General features: G+C 51.0%; 3 protein-coding genes across 4 annotated transcripts in view; all 3 read right to left on the minus strand.

Moving 5' to 3' along the window:
- LOC104398804 (UDP-glucuronosyltransferase 2A2-like) overlaps positions 1 to 6,005 on the minus strand; it is a 12,840-nt gene extending 6,835 nt beyond the window's left edge. The window contains exon 1 of one of the 2 annotated variants that reach the window (XM_010008959.1): positions 5,270 to 6,005. In XM_010008959.1, the coding sequence (XP_010007261.1) occupies positions 5,270 to 6,005 (736 nt within the window). Of the gene's footprint in view, positions 1 to 766; positions 1,488 to 5,269 lie in introns of those variants that run through there. The other variant, XM_010008960.1, reaches the window with a different exon arrangement.
- Positions 6,006 to 11,546: 5,541 nt separating this feature from the next.
- Positions 11,547 to 13,179, minus strand: SULT1B1 (sulfotransferase family, cytosolic, 1B, member 1). Its single transcript, XM_010008961.1, has 7 exons — positions 13,032 to 13,179; positions 12,678 to 12,806; positions 12,479 to 12,576; positions 12,181 to 12,307; positions 11,999 to 12,093; positions 11,739 to 11,919; positions 11,547 to 11,659 (listed from the first exon to the last, which is right to left on the minus strand). The coding sequence occupies exons 1-7, from the start codon at positions 13,177 to 13,179 to the stop codon at positions 11,547 to 11,549; spliced, it is 891 nt and encodes a 296-aa protein (XP_010007263.1).
- Positions 13,180 to 14,252: 1,073 nt separating this feature from the next.
- Positions 14,253 to 17,493, minus strand: part of LOC104398864 — a 6,706-nt gene continuing 3,465 nt past the window's right edge. The window contains exons 8-17 of the mRNA XM_010009017.1: positions 16,843 to 16,991; positions 16,532 to 16,660; positions 16,326 to 16,423; positions 15,638 to 15,812; positions 15,327 to 15,455; positions 15,121 to 15,218; positions 14,887 to 15,013; positions 14,705 to 14,799; positions 14,445 to 14,625; positions 14,253 to 14,365 (exon numbers count right to left, since the gene is read on the minus strand). Of these exons, the coding sequence (XP_010007319.1) occupies positions 14,253 to 14,365; positions 14,445 to 14,625; positions 14,705 to 14,799; positions 14,887 to 15,013; positions 15,121 to 15,218; positions 15,327 to 15,455; positions 15,638 to 15,812; positions 16,326 to 16,423; positions 16,532 to 16,660; positions 16,843 to 16,991 (1,294 nt within the window). The remainder of the gene's footprint in view (positions 14,366 to 14,444; positions 14,626 to 14,704; positions 14,800 to 14,886; positions 15,014 to 15,120; positions 15,219 to 15,326; positions 15,456 to 15,637; positions 15,813 to 16,325; positions 16,424 to 16,531; positions 16,661 to 16,842; positions 16,992 to 17,493) is intronic.

Raw genomic sequence — 17,493 nt, forward strand, 5'->3', positions numbered from 1 at the left:
TTCCCTACAAAGTGGAACTGGGGGGGAAAAGTTAGAAGTGTGGGTAAATGATTATCCAAAGCCAGCCTTATGCAAGTAGGAACCAAGTAAAAGAAGCAGCAAGAGTAAAATTACCTGTAGGGCATCTTCTCATACTACTTGATCAGCATTACAATTTACACCTGTAATTTTTTTTAAATTCTATGTAAAGAGCAATGAGTCAGTTTCAAAGTAACTAGAGTGAAAATCAAGCCTGTGTTACACATAGAGGTGTAATTAAGACTTATGTGGTATTAAAAAAAATAAATAAGGGAGAAGGAATTAGTTTGCAGAGCACAGAGGCGTTCTTAGGCAATGCCGGAAGAGATTGGAGGGCAACAGAATAGATGCCCTTTTGCTTGCTGTTCACTCATTATCTGACTAGTCGTATTCTGTGCAAGATTCAAAGTCCATTGAACTAAGAGGTCCCAATTCAGACTTTGAATCAAGCCTGAGTTGTACTAGGTTGGAACAAAAATGTCAAGAGCTCACCAGCAGTATCATCATTGACAAAAACTAGAACTATGTGCTCTAAAGATCCGCAGGAGGAACTAGAGCAGTAACTGCACTGATGTCTTAGACTAGATGAGACCTATAAGGGAAAGCACAGCCTCCATGGGACCAGACCAGGATTACTATCTCTGCTGGCCATTGAGAAAGAGTATTTTAAGACAACAGCATTGAGGTCCCAAAACATTGAAAAGGCATAACCTATGCAAGAGGAGAAACCATTCAACAGCTACCTTACCTAAGGCATAACTGTAATACCCATCCCATTCATCTCGCCAAAACTTTAAGAAAAATAAATCCATGTAGAAGTAAAAAAGGAAGTTCTGTAGTCTTTCCACAAAGGGCATTCGGTCTGTCAGCCTCCTGGTGCTAGCAGGCACATAAGAAGGTGGGGACGGGAGCCCACCACACAGCCGCTCGACCACATTCCCATCAGAGAAGCGGAAGCTATAGACAAAAGGGATTGCTAGGATTTCTGCTATGAGCTCTCCACCTACAGCCAGGGGGTCCGCGATCAGAATATCAAACTTGGCCTGCTGCAGCTTTTCTATTAGCTGAGGGTTCATTGCAGTGTCACAAGCCTGCTTTGACATATTGGAAAAGATCTCCAAGTCCTTTTTCATCCTCCACATGATCTGCCAAGCAGAGGCATTAGAGATCTCATTTAGCCAGAAACTGAGGAAGTCGTCCATGAAAGCATCTAGGGTTTCCTGGGTGAAGGAGACTTGCAGGACCTCAAAGGTGAAGGGGGAAGAGGTGTCTTGGTAGTTGATGAGCAGATTGCTTGAAGGCACCAGCACAGTCACTTCATGACCCCGGAGAACAAGCTCTTCCAGCAACACTTTCACATTGATCCAGTGGCTTGCATCAGTGGGCCAGACCACCACCTTTCCACAAAAACCAGCACTCCAGCAGCATGCATAGGCCCAGAGCAGCCACGGGAACCTTGGCCCCATCATCGCAGCAGTCCATGTACAGTTCTGTTCCGACTAAGCTGGAAGTAGTTTACTGCTCCAGTGTGCAAACAATTTAGAGCCAGCCAATAAAAGTGAGATCTATTTGTTGCCAAGTTTGGCAAGAGGCATGCCAGAATGCAAGACTGATGAGAGGCCTGGGCAAGCAGCAAATCCTGTTCTGGAATCTCCTGCAGTACTCCAGTGATGGCAACTCCTGTTTCTTCATACCAGAAAGGACTTGAGACATTGCCTCATTTCTGTGAGATGCTTTCCCCTTCCTTTCACACCTCCTTCAGGACTGGACAGACTCCAGATCAAATCATACCACAGTCAGGGTAGAGAACAGCTCATCTAACAGAGCTAACAAAACAGGTATTGCACAAGGTGCCTTAAATGCTAAACCCCACATTTAACAATAAAAAAGCACAAGATCCAAGCAGATCTGAGGCTTACACAACAGGAGATCAGCAAACCATGCTTCTGCCACCACATTTTCTGATTTTTGTCAAACAAGAAAAGCAACACACAGCTAGGTACTCTAATAGTAGAGTATCTTAGTCACTCATCTATCTTAGAATCATGACACCCTGATAATGAAAAACAAATAAAAACACTTAAGAGTCTCATATTGAAATATTATCCATTTCACCTGCCATTTCACAATGCACATGTATTTGCCCTGTTTCTTTGTAAGAACTATAATAATCTCTTAGACCAAAAATGTGAAAATAATTATGCAACTATTATTTTAAGAAGAAAAAAACCAAAACATAAGTAAATACAACTGTCTTCTAAAATTTCTTCTGGACACTTTCAGAAATGCAAGGAGCCCTGTCTCTGCTGAGAGCCTTTAATCTCTGCAAACAGGGACTCAGCTGCTCTCCCAAGCCTTTAAAAGACCACAGGAGGCCATTTTCTCTCATTTTGAGATAAACTGGCAGCAAGACGGATACTAGGGGGAAAAAAGTAGCACTGTTGTATAGCTTTCCAAAAACAATTTTTATTTCTACTTCAAAAGGTTTAGTGCAGTACCAGTGTTTAGTGGGTATATAATATTATTTTGATGTTCTTAGTGTTTATCATGATTAATCTATGAATATGACCAATTCTGCCTGTTTCAAGTCACTTTAGCACTGTTCTACCTACCCCAGAAGCACCTGTAGAGACTTGACTTTACTAGTGTAGCAGGTCAGGATTAACAGGTAGTGTTTGTTTGCCTGGGTTGACTTGTCACACTAATTTTGGAGGCAAGATAGTGAGTTCAAGGGTTTCTTGCTTCTGCTTCGTGGCCTAACCTTTAAGCTCTGGCTATTTACTCTTTTGTGTAGAGCAGATATAATTTCTGGAAGTAAGAGCATCCTTACCTAAAACATCACTGTAGTATTGATCCCAGCTTCCCCAGATCATGGTATGATAGATGATATCCTGTATGGTGTAGGCGAAGATGTTTTTTAGCCTTTCCAGGAAGGACATCCTATCTGTCAGACCAGTTAGGGTGGCTGGAACATAGGAAGGAGGTGCTGGGAGTGCCCCACAGAGCCGTTCCAATGTATTGCCTAGGGAGAAGCGGATGGTGTACACAAAGGGGATACCCAGCTTCTCAGCAAGCAGCTCCCCACTGGGTGACAGTGCGTCTGCCAAGAGGACATCAAAGGCAGATGCCCTGAGTCTCTCCAGCAGCACCTCATTCTTCAGGACTTCATCAGAAATTATTCTGATTACATTCTTCATGGTGTACACCAGTTGAGCTATCTTATGAACAGTTTCCCAGGCAGATAGGTCTCTGTCCTTGTAAAAGAAAAAACCGAAAAATTCTTGCAATAAGGTATCCATCTCCTTTTTGGTGATTGGCACCTCAACCACCTCAAACTGGAATGGTGACGGCTGTGTGTGGTTGAAGATGAGGAAGCATGAAGGCATCAGCACGGTCACTTTGTGGCCCCGGACCACAAGCTCCTGGAGTATGTACTCCATGTTCAGCCAGTGGCTGTTGTCAGCTGGCCAGACCAACACCTTCCCCCCGGACACCTGGCCCAGCACAGCCAGCAGCCACAGCACTGTCACCTCCTTCCCTGCCATAGCCTGCCCTGTGTAGCAATGCCTCAGTGGCCTCACCAGTGCACCCAAGCTGGGCTGAGCTTGAGTAACACTGCCTTCTTCCGGAGGGCAGGGTACCAAGGTAGCTGGAGTGAAATCCTGTCATGGATAATGGCATGTTTTCCTGGGGAAAAAGGTGCCTGGGACCAACTGTCACCATCTGGTGGTAAATAGCTTGCTGAAGCTGGAAGACGGTGCTTCCTCTGTAGCAGCAGGGAGAGCTGTTAGCCCTGGGGGGCTCCATCCAGGGAGGCTTGTGTCCTGTTGCTCATCCTCCTGCCCGTCTAACCGCAGTCTCCATGTTATTTGTTTGGCAGAAAATGTGACTTTGTCATTCTTCTGGCTCTTTGCAGCATAGCTGGGTATGCAGCGCAGATGTTCACCCACTGTGTGGGCACCCTTGTGCTTCATAAAGCGCCTGAGCATCCATTTACAGTGCACTTGAGAGGATGATCCAGGCTGCAGTCAAAACTTTGCTTCTTGAAGTAGCTGAAACTACATGGCATGTGTCTCCAGTATCAGAGTAAGACTGTCCTCATGTGAACATGCCTCTTCCAGAGCATGCATCAAGAGAGGCCAGAGCTGGTAGATGATGGTGTGGGCTGTCCTGCCTGCCACTAGCTGCCAATTATGCACTATAAGTTGAACTAGAAAATCTGTTAAACAGTTTTATTTATGGTTACCGTTCTGATATGCAATTAAGAAATACTGGAAGTCCTCTTCACTGTACTAAAAATCATCATTACTGGACTTCCGCCCAGCTCTGTTACACAATATATATCCCTAATGTTGTTGTGCAAGGCTTTTGGTACAGCTTCTGTGTTGCCTACAGCGTCATTTTCTGGATGAAAATGGGGGTGGTGGAAACAGTTGGACTGTGAGAAGCCAAGCTGATATACCTCAAATGCTGTGCACATGACAAAAGTGTAGTGTGCTTGTGGAGCTCTGCAGCACACAGGTATTTGCAGGCAATTGAGCCCTGAGGGATTTGCAGGTACTCTTTCTCATGAACTCAATGTGAGGTTAGTAAAAATGGCATGTTGGTCATGTGATTAATAGTTAAATAAACATATTTGTCTACATATTCACTCAAAGTGGTTCGGAAGCAAAGCCTGCAGAGGAAGACTTGACACTTTCACTGCTTGCTTGTGGGTGGAGGGGATGTTTTAAATAAAACTTGTTTTGTCCAAAGAGGATTGGTTTTCTATGAGCAGTGACATAAGTGAAGTCTCTATTACGAAGCCACAATGCATTTCAGTATTACTACTGAGGGGGGCAGGGTTGGCTCATAATTCACCAACCCATCGCTCCTTGTTATGATACTGTGGATTAGGAAAACAGCTCTGTTCCCATTGGAAGGGGAAATATGTATGCTGAGCGTCCTTTCTGAGGGCTTTAATGTGGTGGGAAGTTGTTTCAACATCCACATTACAAGTAATTACAGCAAAAGTCAATTCCATCAACTGGGATGACCAGTGATCTGAATGCAATGGCACAGCACCCTGAGAGAGGGGTGTGTGCAACTGATGGACCCTGGTGGTTCATTCCCTTTTCCACATAGAAGCATAATGAGAAACTTCTTGTTGACCTCTCTCAGACCTTGAGTTTGCAACCCTGAGATGATCCTTGATCTGAAGGTTGTGAGGCAAGAGGCTGTGTAATGAGAAGTGAAGCAACAGAAGGCTTACCTAAGATTTTGCTATAGTAGGTATCCCATTCTCCCCAGTAGCTCTGGAAAACGTAGTCTTGCAGGTGGTAGGACACTATGTTTTTTATTCTCTCACCGAAGGACATGCAGTCAGTGAGCTCAGACAGGGCTGCGGGCGCATAGGACGGTGGGGCTGGGATCTTGCCGCAGTGCCGCTCCACAGTGGAGGCTGGGGAGAAGCGCAGCGAGTAGATGAATGGGATGGTCAACTTGAGAGCCAGGAGGTCCCCACAGAGAGTCACTGGGTCTGACAGCAGAAGGTCATAGCTAGACCTCTGCAAGTGGCCCATCAGCTCTTGGTTAGTTAGCACTGCATCACACATTAGCCTGTTCATCTGGTGCCAGTTTTTTGACAGTTTTCCCAGCTCCTTGTAAAACTGCCAGAATGTCAAGGTGGTTGGCCTGTGATCCAGCCACAGCGCCACTATATCCTTGATCAAGTTCTCAATGGTGTCTTTCTTGAAGGGCACATTATAGACCTCAAACTTCTCCACGGCCTCAGCCCTGGGCTTAATGAAGAGGGAAGCATTGGATACAAGGATGGAAACATTGTGCCCACGTTGGATGAGCTCCTGTATAACTATCTTCACGTTCAGCCAGTGGCTGCCTTCTGTTGGCCAGATCAACACATTCCCACAGAAGACAGGCCCTAGCAGGGCAACCTGAAGAAGGAGCAGCTGGAGGTATTTCTTAGAGCTGGTGATTTTTGTGGCCATTGCAGGGCTGAGGGTTATATAGCCTGGGAATTTTCCTTTCCAGTTGGGAGTGCTGCACCTCTGTGTTGTGTTTGATGGCTCTTTACTAACACTCTTAGCAAAAGCAGGAGTTTGCTATTGCGCAGGTGGGGCCTCTAAAACCCATGTTTGATCTCAGGTCTGAAAAAACAGAAAAGGATGTTTGGTGATTCACTTTTCCCTTTTGTGGATTCTACCCTGTGAGCTTCCCCCTGAGGGAGCTCCTTTCCCTGGTAAGCAGGGTGGAAGCAATCCCTGTGCTGCTGTCAAAGGTTTGCCTTCAAGCTACTCCCTATCCACAAGAAGAATTTAATCCTTTATTTATTTTCCCACAGCCATGGTATCTGTATATTATAATGTTTCCAACTGCTGCCAGACAACTCTTGAGGCAGAGAGCTCATCGCTACTCTCCGGGGCACATCACCACCAACCTGGTCACGTTGTGGGACTCACTTCAGCTGTCTAAACACGGGTCTGGGACCCTCCTGGCACCTAAAGGTTCTTCTCAGAGCAAAACCCACATCTTCTGGGGTGACTCTCACTCGGAAAGTCAGCACTTGAATGTAAGGTGCTACGTCCTGGAATCATAGAATCATAGACTCATAGAATCTTAGGGGCTGGAAGGGACCTCGAGAGATCATCTAGTCCAGCCCCCCTGCCAGAGCAGGGTCACCTAGAGTACATCACACAGGAACTCATCCAGGTGGGTTTTGAATGTCTCCAGTGAGGGAGACTCCACAACCTCCCTGGGCAGTCTGTTCCAGTGCTCTGTCACTCTCACAGTAAAAAAATTTTTTCGGATATTCACCTTGAACTTCCTATGCTCCAATTTACACCCATTACCCCTTGTCCTATCACTGGTCATCACCGAGAAAAGCCTAACTCCGTCCCCCTGACACTCACCCCTTACATATTTGTAAACATTGATGAGGAAGGAGCCCTCAGCCGCCAGTAGCCAAAATGACAAAACCCATGCACGTAATTATATGTTCTATCCAACACAATTTGGGGAACAAATGCTGTGCAGCAAAAAGCTCTTACCTAGAGTCTTCCAAGGAATGTAAGTGTGGTGGTCTGAGTTGCAAGGTGCAATTAGTTATATGGGTTCGCTTCCGTTTCTGGCTGCTCATCTCCCCTGTGCCTGGGCTGCTCTGGTGAGGTTGGATATCAGGGAGAAGGAGCTTAAATAAGTTACCCTCTGAACTGGGCATTTCAAAAGGAGGAAGTAATACAATACAGGATGATCACAACAAGGCAACTATTCTGGGGTTATTCATGGCTTTGTTATGCTCCAGTAATTTAATAGTTGAGATGGTCCTCCCACGCTAGGGTATGTTATAATGTTACTGCAGAGCCAGATTGTCAGAGGCCTTTTCCATCTTGTAGCTCAGAAATACGGTGTGGGACTGCTCAAGATTTTTCACTTCCTTTAGGGTGCCAGCTGGCAAACCCAAATTGTTTGTTAAGTAATAGGCTTGTTTATAAACTATTCACAGCAACAAAGAGAAAATCTTGTGGTTTGTTTGCAGTTTTTCAAAAGTTGGTGTGTTACTTGTGCTGGGTGTGTGGCCCTTGATTCTGGAGATTTAGGCAAGTTTTTAATGACTTTAACATACAAGAATCTAAAGTTGCACCTCTGTGGTTTTGAAATATTGTCCATATATTCAATGTGACCTTTTCTAAAAACTCAGAATACAGGGCAATTATAGCAGTGTGTTTCAACAGTAATTTGGCCTTACAGCCAGGAATTTCACTATGATCTCTCCCTAGACCTTTGTATTCAGAATAATATCTATTTTTCAGGCTAATTTAGCTTATTTGGGAAAGAAATTTCAAACCCCTCAGTAACTGATTGCACAGTAGCAAATGAGAGTTATCACTAGGGGAACCGGTGGGTTAAATATGTCTTGTTTCCGTGGCCAACTTTTAAAGATCATACTCAGATTACTCTTAATGCAGAGAAAATAAGCATTTTGAGAGGATTAAAGGACAAAATCCAGGAAATGGGAGAAAAGCAGGGCTGAAGAAAGTAGATGGTGTTAAGTGTCAGTATTTCAGATATCTAGCATTACTAAGCAGGAGTGCTGCAGATGTCATGTCAATACATAACCTCCAGCCCTGTTAAATAATTTCCAAAAGGCAAGTTATGCAAAAGTTAGGCAATTCAAATTAGTGTTTTCCACATAGTGGCCTCTTCACTGTTTTGCTGAACACGGGTTACAGTGTGCATGGCACCTTTATCTCTAGGAAACCTTGATGCCAGCCAGCACCTCAAAAATCCAGTTCTAGGGTAGGAAAGGGAAGTTTTGCTATGAGGAGCACCCAATGACTCTATGGTTTTCTTTTCACTTATTGCAGTAAAGCAGCTTCTGGACTGAAAGCAGACTTGTAAGTATTGACTGTCTTTTGGTTGAAGGAGGAGGGGTGAAGGTTGCATGCAGAAAATGTCAAGGTTGTTTCATCCCTGAGTACAGAGGGAAGCGAGTGGATTGAGCAATTTTGCAAAGGCGTTTATGCAAATGCTTAGTAAAACATCTGCTCCCATGTAATCTCCAGGGGTAAGGGGGAAACTCCAGCAGAAGTTAATAGCTTTACCATAACCACTTTTCTCACCTAAATTGTATCTTTTTATCTCTACCTTGCCGCTCTAGCATTTCACTTGTTTTTATTGGTTTTAACTCTCTTTCTCTCATTGCTGTTGCAATGCTGCAGTGACACCTTGGCACTCAAATTTGTAGGGACTGGGGTGGCTTGCACTGAGGCCATTTCCACTCCACAAAGCCAAAAAGAGGCCCAGGTCAGGCTTTTTGTCCCTGCTAGAAATTGTGCATTGTTAATGGAGAAGAGGTGGTGCACCATGTCCTTGCCAGCTCTACAGTGAGGTGCAGCAGCAGAGACTTGCTGAAGCTGCCTGAAGATGCAGCACATCTCTGTCTTGCCAGCATCTGTCCATCCCCCAAGGGAAAGCTGACTGCCATGGAGATGGGCATATCTGCAGATACTGTGGGTATAGATGTGATAGGACTCAACTAACAGCTCACCAGCCTGGAAAGGGGCAGTTGCTCTCTCCCGCCTTCTCAGGCATGTCTGCTGCTCAGGCTCCCTTGCCAAGATTTTCCCTGTGCAAGGTCAGCTTGCCAATGATTTATTTTACTGGATGAGTTTGCTGCTGGCTGAGGGAGGAGCTGGGCAAAGACCAAGCTAGCACAGGCCAGGGGTCCCCCTGAACAGCTGGCCAGCAGCCACTGCATTGAGCCACATGCTAAAATGCATTTGTGTGTTCCTAGCTCTGCAAGGGAATGAAAACAAAATTGAAATCCCTGCTAAATTTTTACTAATTCCACAGATTGTACATAACCCTGCTCCTGTAGCTTCCTGCTGGCTTTCTGGTCTAAGAAAGAAATTTGGAAGCGGAACAAAACTGGCTGGGGGAAATTTATCAGAAATAACTTTTTCTGACTTGGATGCAGCCTGCTCAAGATCCTAAGCCACATCTGTGTCTTGCAGGAAGGAAGTTTTGCTGTTTGACACTGGAAGCTGCTGGCACAAGGTTTGTACCTGGGCCTGGATACACAAGCAGTACCCTTGCCACTTATTCCCCAGAGGGGTATGTGGCACATGCCCTTGGAGACAGCCCCCTTGCCAACACTGCCTGTGGCCATGACACCTTTTGTGCTTCAGAGTGCAGAGAAGGCAGAGACTGCTTTTCCTCTGATATTGCAGGTTTGGAGCTGATCCCCTGCTGCTCAGGCTGGGAGTCAGAGGAGAGCAGCTCATCTGCTTCCAACTGGGGAGTGAAGGAGTGTTTCTGCATGTCTGGGAGGCAAATAGAGGCACACCCTCTGATCCCAGGAAATCAGGTCTGGTGATTTGGACTTGGGCTTCACATCATAACTGTGAGGGATGCCATTTCATCTCTCAGGGTGCTTCATCAGGATGGGTTTGTGCTTCCTCCTCCATTTGTGCTGGAGGCATGGGTGCGATTTTGGCTGGGGTTGCTGTATCCTGAGCCAGAGGTGTTTCCAGGCTGGAGGACTGAGAGGGAGGAACATTATCTGCTTTGGATGTCATCAATGTGGATGTCTGGACCTCTGCATGTGATGTGGGAGCACTCTTAGGTACTCTTAACTGTGATCATCAAGGATTTCCCCTGACCTCCTGCCCCTAAGCCAGCAGCAATCCCCTTCTCTGGTCCACAGCTCTGCTCCTGGGCATCTATGCACGGACATGAGGAGAAAGGGTCCTTCAGTCCTGCTGTGGCCTTCACCTGGCACATGAACACCTCAGTATTGACAAGCAGTGGGAAGACAGGCACTGCGTTCATATCAAGGGATTCAAAGTCCTGGTTTTACAAGGGTGTTTACGAGGGATCCTGCCCTGATTTGCTAGATGGTGCTTTAAGGAAAAGTTACTCTTGCAACCCCTCCTCTGGACTCACAACTGAATACTTGTTTCTTTCTGAGGGTCTTACCAGTTTGTGCCTACACAAAACTTCTAGGACAAGACATTTTAGCTTCCCCTACCTGGTTATGTTAAATCTCTTCAGCTGCTAACAAGCACCGTATCTACAGCACCAAGGGCGGGTGCTGTTAGGACTGTACTTTGAGGCCAGGGACAAAAGATAAAAATACAAAAAAAATCTGGTTTGAACTGAGAGTAGTGAAAGAAAGCACTTCTTGAAGCATGTTTGATGACCCTGTGCATTTCATGGGAGCTGGTATCTGAGTTATGAAGAGGAAAGAGGTGCCATTAGAGAGTCATCAAAACAAATCTATGTGCTTCCACACAAATGGAAATACCTAAGGAGCAAAGCAGAAGTGATTGGAAGGCTTGGCCAACAACAAGTCAATTTCTTGACCGCGAAGCAGTAGTTTTTGGCAAGAGCAGCAGGATCAAAACAACTCCTGACGGTGCTGAGCTGCAACAGGAGGAGTAAGGATAAAGGGAAGCTCCTGCAGCAAGATACTATGATGTTGAGGGGCTGAGAGATAAATCAGTAGAGGAAATCTTGTGCCTGAATAGACTAAGATGCCTTCAGCCTAAAAATCCCCAGCTAGGGGAGTCTGTGTTATGAGGAAAGCCTACAGAGTCCCAGCGTTAAGGCTAGGGTGGGTGCTGGACCCTGTCTGAGCCTTGGCCATGATAGAGGTATGCATGTGGAAGCTGCTAAACTCTTCTATTCATCACATGCTAAAATGACTCTATGCTGAATACTGGCTCTTATATTCCTCAAAAAAAGGCCACACAGGTGTGACCTACACATGGCCTGGGTGGGCAACATGGGGCTGGAGCAATGCGAGGTGGGATAAGACTCCGCAACACGTTGTAGCAACACAGCAGCTTTCACATGAGCGCACGTTTGGAAGGAAAATGCAGAAAGGAAACTTTTTATTTTTGCGGAAGTCCCTCTGGGTGTGGGGAGACCAGTGAGACATGGGCAGGCTGGGCAAGTGCTGGAGCTGTTGCCAGGGAGTGAGACTGGTGGGGGTGGGTTGGTTTTGGGAGGCACGTGATGACACCGTCTCAAATCTGGGTGCGGAAGCGCAGGTCGGTGCCCGACATCTTCTCCGCGTAGTCCTGGTCAAAGCGCTCGCTCTGGGCCACAGTGAAGTGGTTCTTCCAGTCTCCAGTGGTGCCTGGGAACAAGCGAGATGGGGCTCAGAGGGGTCTGGGGGGACACACAAAATGTGCCAGGAGCCCCCTGGGGCCGCTCACCTTTGCGCATGAAGGGAGAGATGCCATGGTCCATGAGGTGGGAGGGTACCATGGTGTAGTTAGTGGTGGGGTTGTCCCGCATGGCCTCAAAGGAGGTGTGTCGGGCAATGGCATCCAGGGCTGCCTCTGGCAGCTCCCTCCCCAGGAACTGGGCCACCTTGGCAATCTCCCGGTGGAGGTCCTGTGGGACACAGGCCCATGTTCACCCCTCCTGCCACCCTGCCCCAGGCCCCAGATCACCACCTATCCCTGTCCTTCACCTCCTTCAAGTCCTCATAGAAGAGGTAGAGGATGGGGTGATCCTTCCTCCGCTCCCAGTAGTCCTTGACATGGTCGTACCAGGAGCCATATGCCACTGCATGGGGAGAGCAGCCAATGAGGTGTCAGTGCAGGGCTGGAGGAGGGATATGGGGTTACCTCTCCCATGTCTATCTTGTCCCACCTCTGCCAGCCATGAACTCCTCCAGGTACTGGGACCATGTCCCAGGGTGTGGCTGGAACTTGTTCATCAGGTCAAAATGGTAGTAGGAGACAGCCACATCCTTGGCATTGCGCCCCACGTAGATCATCTGTAGACGGGCCATGGGATGCAAGGGGCAGGATCCCCAACAGGTGGGATATTCCGGCCCCTAGTGCTCCCAACACCATTTAGGACACTGGAAGGAACAGTGGGAATCCTGCCCCAGGGGAGCAGAGGGGCTGCAATGCTCCCCAGAGCACAGAGCAGGATTGGGTATTACCTTGCAGTGGTTTTTCCAGAAGGATTTGGGCAGGATATGTGCGGGAAGGTGGGTCTTCACCACACGGGGCGAGGGCATGGTGGCCAGCAGGTCTGTCCCTGAGAGACCCTAAAGCATGTCTCCAGTGGTCTCTTGGCAGAGTCCCCCTGGGCTCAGCCCCTGTTGTTGTGCCCATGGCCAATCCCCCATGCCCTGCTACCTGCTGGCATTTCCCCGAGTGCAGAGAACTCCAGCATGGGCACCCTCTTGCTGATGATGTCCCGTCTGCATTTCTCGGGGTCGCCACCTTGCAGGATCATGTCCACGATCTCCGTGACCCAGGTGGTGCCTGGGGAAAGCAGCCCACCAGGGGGCCAGTCAGGGCAGCGTTGGAGGGCTCAGCACCAACAACCCCCCAGACCTCGAACAGGCACCAAGGGGGCAAAGGGAAATGCTGCAGAGCTCTGTTCTGAGACCCCTGCATGTGCTCTGTCTCCCCAGGCAGCGGGTCCCAGCTGCGCAACACCACCACCCACCTGGCATCACCATGGCTGGTGGGCTTGGGGACACTCACCAGATTTGGGGAAGGTGACCACCACAATGTCCTCCGGGCGGCTCTGGAAGGTGTCGATGCGCTCCCAGTTGTGGGCAAAGGCATTGACCATGGGGATGCCGTGCACTGTGAGCAAGGGCTGACGCAGGTAGGTGTCTGGATTGGCCATCCTGACAGGGACAGGGACAGATGGGGGACTGGCTGGTGCAGAGGGTCCCTCACCCTCCCATTGCAGGCACCAGCCAGGGCAAGGCAGGCACCTGGCACCATGCCTGCCTGGGTAGCAGCAGCAACTCCACCCATGCCAGGACTGGAGGTCACCACAGCCCTACTGCTGCACCCACCTGGGGACAGGAGTCCTGCCTGCAGCAGCAGGAGCCCACCCTGTGCCCCAGCAAGGGCTGAGGGTGCCCATGAGGTGCCCGTGTCACCCAGGCCATCACCTCTCCCTGCCCCAGGACCCCAGAGGAGCAAGGAACCGGGTCTCTGGGGTTACCATAGCAGCCCCCAACCCAGGAGTTGGTTTAGGGGGGTGCTGGTTGCAGCCCAAAGTACTCCAAACCCACCACCCCAAGTCCCACAGCGGGCAGCCCGGAGCAGCCGCGTGTGGGCAGAGCACCTGCAGCACATCTGGCTCACCTGGCAGGGAGCTGCTCTGCGCCGGGAAAGTGACGCCAGGAGGGTGACAGCAGAGGACAGGGAGCTGTGGGGCCCCGCAGCAGTTTTCAGGGGAGGAGAAGGAAAAAGGCAGGGCGAGTGAGGACAGCGGCGTTTGCAAACGCTGTGGCTGCCGGGAGGGAGGAGCCAGTGCGGAGAGAAGGCAGTGGCCACTGACCTCCTGGCAGGACAGCTCCGGGCCCATTAATCCTGCTCCCGCCCCACAGGTCCCAGGCCATATCGCCCCACGTGGAGCAGGGAGGCCACCTCTTGCAGCCCAGCTGGCACATCCAGCCAGCCCCTTCCCTGCGTGCTTGTTCTGCTGATGCTGCGAGCTCAATCCTCCTGCCACGGGGGTGAGGGGATGGCGGTGGCATCAGCTCCTCCTCGACCTGAGGAGAGCCAGGGGCACAGGGGGATGGTTGGGTTGGGGTCAGCACAGGCGCAAGGGAGTGAGCATCCCATGAGGAGTCGGGGAGAATGTTTTATTTCTCTCCAGCAGTCCCAGGAGAGGGGAAGAAGCCCCGGGCACAGTGATGGTGCCATCAGCACAGGTCAGTTTGCAGGATGTTTGACAGCGCCTCCTCAAATCTGGGTGCGGAAGCGCAGGTCGGTGCCCGACATCTTCTCCGCGTAGTCCTGGTCAAAGCGCTCGCTCTGGGCCACAGTGAAGTGGTTCTTCCAGTCTCCAGTGGTGCCTGGGAACAAGCGAGATGGGGCTCAGAGGGGTCTGGGGGGACACACAAAATGTGCCAGGAGCCCCCTGGGGCCGCTCACCTTTGCGCATGAAGGGAGAGATGCCATGGTCCATGAGGTGGGAGGGTACCATGGTGTAGTTAGTGGTGGGGTTGTCCCGCATGGCCTCAAAGGAGGTGTGTCGGGCAATGGCATCCAGGGCTGCCTCTGGCAGCTCCCTCCCCAGGAACTGGGCCACCTTGGCAATCTCCCGGTGGAGGTCCTGTGGGACACAGGCCCATGTTCACCCCTCCTGCCACCCTGCCCCAGGCCCCAGATCACCACCTATCCCTGTCCTTCACCTCCTTCAAGTCCTCATAGAAGAGGTAGAGGATGGGGTGATCCTTCCTCCGCTCCCAGTAGTCCTTGACATGGTCGTACCAGGAGCCATATGCCACTGCATGGGGAGAGCAGCCAATGAGGTGTCAGTGGGTGCTGGCACACCACAGGGTCCCCTCATGCACCCACACATGCCCTGTCTCACCTCTGCCAGCCATGAACTCCTCCAGGTATTGGGACCATGTCCCAGGGTGTGGGTGCAGCTTGTTCATCAGGTCAAAGTGGTAGTAGGAGACAGCCACATCCTTGGCATTGCGCCCCACGTAGATCATCTGCAGAGAACTTGGTGACACATGGGAACTTGAAAGGTCCCAGTAGAGCAAGTCTCCCCCTTATCTCTGATAGGTCCTTCCAGGTGTGTCCCCCTCCGGTCTGTTACCTTGCAGCCGTTTTCCCAGAAGGACTTTGGCAAGATGTGAGCTGGGATGTGGGTCTTGATGATGCGAGGGGATGCCATGGCCTTCAGCTGCTCTGTGCCTGCAAAGGAGATTTCCCCCAGGAGCACTCCCACTGCTGGTGGAGCATCCAAGCCCCCAAAACAAGCCTGCTTTCATCCAGCCCCAGCTACCCCTGCCACCCTGATACCTGCTGGCATCTTCCCAGGGGCAGCAAACTCCAGCATGGGCACCCGATTGATGATGATATCCTGCTTGCATTTTTCTTCATCAGCACCTTTCAGGATCATGTCCACAATCTCGCTGACCCAGGTGGTGCCTGGTCAGAAGAGGTCAGACATCTAGCTCATGCCATTCCCACTGGAGACCCATTTCGGGCACCAGTGGGGCGCTGTCTACCAGCGTTGCCATTTGGCATCCCCCAGGTCCCAGCCCAGGAGGCTGCAGGCTGGTGCCTCCTGTCCGAAATCACACCTCTCCCCAGTCCCTGGGAATGCTCACCAGATTTGGGGAAGGTGACCACCACAATGTCCTCCGGACGGCTCTGGAAGGTGTCAATGCGCTCCCAGTTGTGGGCAAAGGCATCAACCATGGGGATGCCGTGCACTGTGTGCCAGGGTTGACGCAGGTAGGTGTCTGGATTGGCCATCCTGCTGGAGACAGGGACCTGGGAGGGCTGGGGGGGTGGCAGGGAACATCACGGGGTCACCTCATCCCCTGGGGTGCCATAAATCCCTGCTGAGCCCAGCTATCCTGGCCATGGGAAGGAAACTGTCTTCTGCTTGATTTTGGGCATCAGCCGGCAGTGCAGGGAGCGTGGAGGGGCACCGACGGCCCCGGGGGGCTGGGGTCAGTGCAGGCAGCTGCCTGTTCCTGGGCTGCAAAAGCTTGCAGGGGCTTTGCTGGCTACTTCCTGCCTCTTCTCCCCGCAGCTGTTTTTCCCCCGACTGTCTGTAGCATGGGAAGCCTGCAGGGGCTACGTGAGGGCTTGAAGGGGACGGGAAGCGGGGGCAGGACTCGCCGGCCTCTTCCCAGGAAATCCTTCCACCTGCCGGCCGGGATGGAAACGCTGGAGGTGCCGCTGAGAAACCTCCACGCTGTGATGTTTGGGGAGTAGCTCTGTGGCTCGCCTTCTCTTTTCAGGGGTCTGGGTAGGTCCTTCCAGGTGTGTCCCCCTCCGGTCTGTTACCTTGCAGCCGTTTTCCCAGAAGGACTTTGGCAAGATGTGAGCTGGGATGTGGGTCTTGATGATGCGAGGGGATGCCATGGCCTTCAGCTGCTCTGTGCCTGCAAAGGAGATTTCCCCCAGGAGCACTCCCACTGCTGGTGGAGCATCCAAGCCCCCAAAACAAGCCTGCTTTCATCCAGCCCCAGCTACCCCTGCCACCCTGATACCTGCTGGCATCTTCCCAGGGGCAGCAAACTCCAGCATGGGCACCCGATTGATGATGATATCCTGCTTGCATTTTTCTTCATCAGCACCTTTCAGGATCATGTCCACAATCTCGCTGACCCAGGTGGTGCCTGGTCAGAAGAGGTCAGACATCTAGCTCATGCCATTCCCACTGGAGACCCATTTCGGGCACCAGTGGGGCGCTGTCTACCAGCGTTGCCATTTGGCATCCCCCAGGTCCCAGCCCAGGAGGCTGCAGGCTGGTGCCTCCTGTCCGAAATCACACCTCTCCCCAGTCCCTGGGAATGCTCACCAGATTTGGGGAAGGTGACCACCACAATGTCCTCCGGGCGGCTCTGGAAGGTGTCAATGCGCTCCCAGTTGTGGGCAAAGGCATCAACCATGGGGATGCCGTGCACTGTGTGCCAGGGTTGACGCAGGTAGGTGTCTGGATTGGCCATCCTGCTGGAGACAGGGACCTGGGAGGGCTGGGGGGGTGGCAGGGAACATCACGGGGTCACCTCATCCCCTGGGGTGCCATAAATCCCTGCTGAGCCCAGCTATCCTGGCCATGGGAAGGAAACTGTCTTCTGCTTGATTTTGGGCATCAGCCGGCAGTGCAGGGAGCGTGGAGGGGCACCGACGGCCCCGGGGGGCTGGGGTCAGTGCAGGCAGCTGCCTGTTCCTGGGCTGCAAAAGCTTGCAGGGGCTTTGCTGGCTACTTCCTGCCTCTTCTCCCCGCAGCTGTTTTTCCCCCGACTGTCTGTAGCATGGGAAGCCTGCAGGGGCTACGTGAGGGCTTGAAGGGGACGGGAAGCGGGGGCAGGACTCGCCGGCCTCTTCCCAGGAAATCCTTCCACCTGCCGGCCGGGATGGAAACGCTGGAGGTGCCGCTGAGAAACCTCCACGCTGTGATGTTTGGGGAGTAGCTCTGTGGCTCGCCTTCTCTTTTCAGGGGTCTGGG

Source organism: Chaetura pelagica, unplaced genomic scaffold (assembly GCF_000747805.2).
Source record: "Chaetura pelagica isolate M959 unplaced genomic scaffold, ChaPel_1.0 scaffold221, whole genome shotgun sequence".
NCBI classification, from domain to species: Eukaryota; Metazoa; Chordata; class Aves; order Apodiformes; family Apodidae; genus Chaetura; species Chaetura pelagica.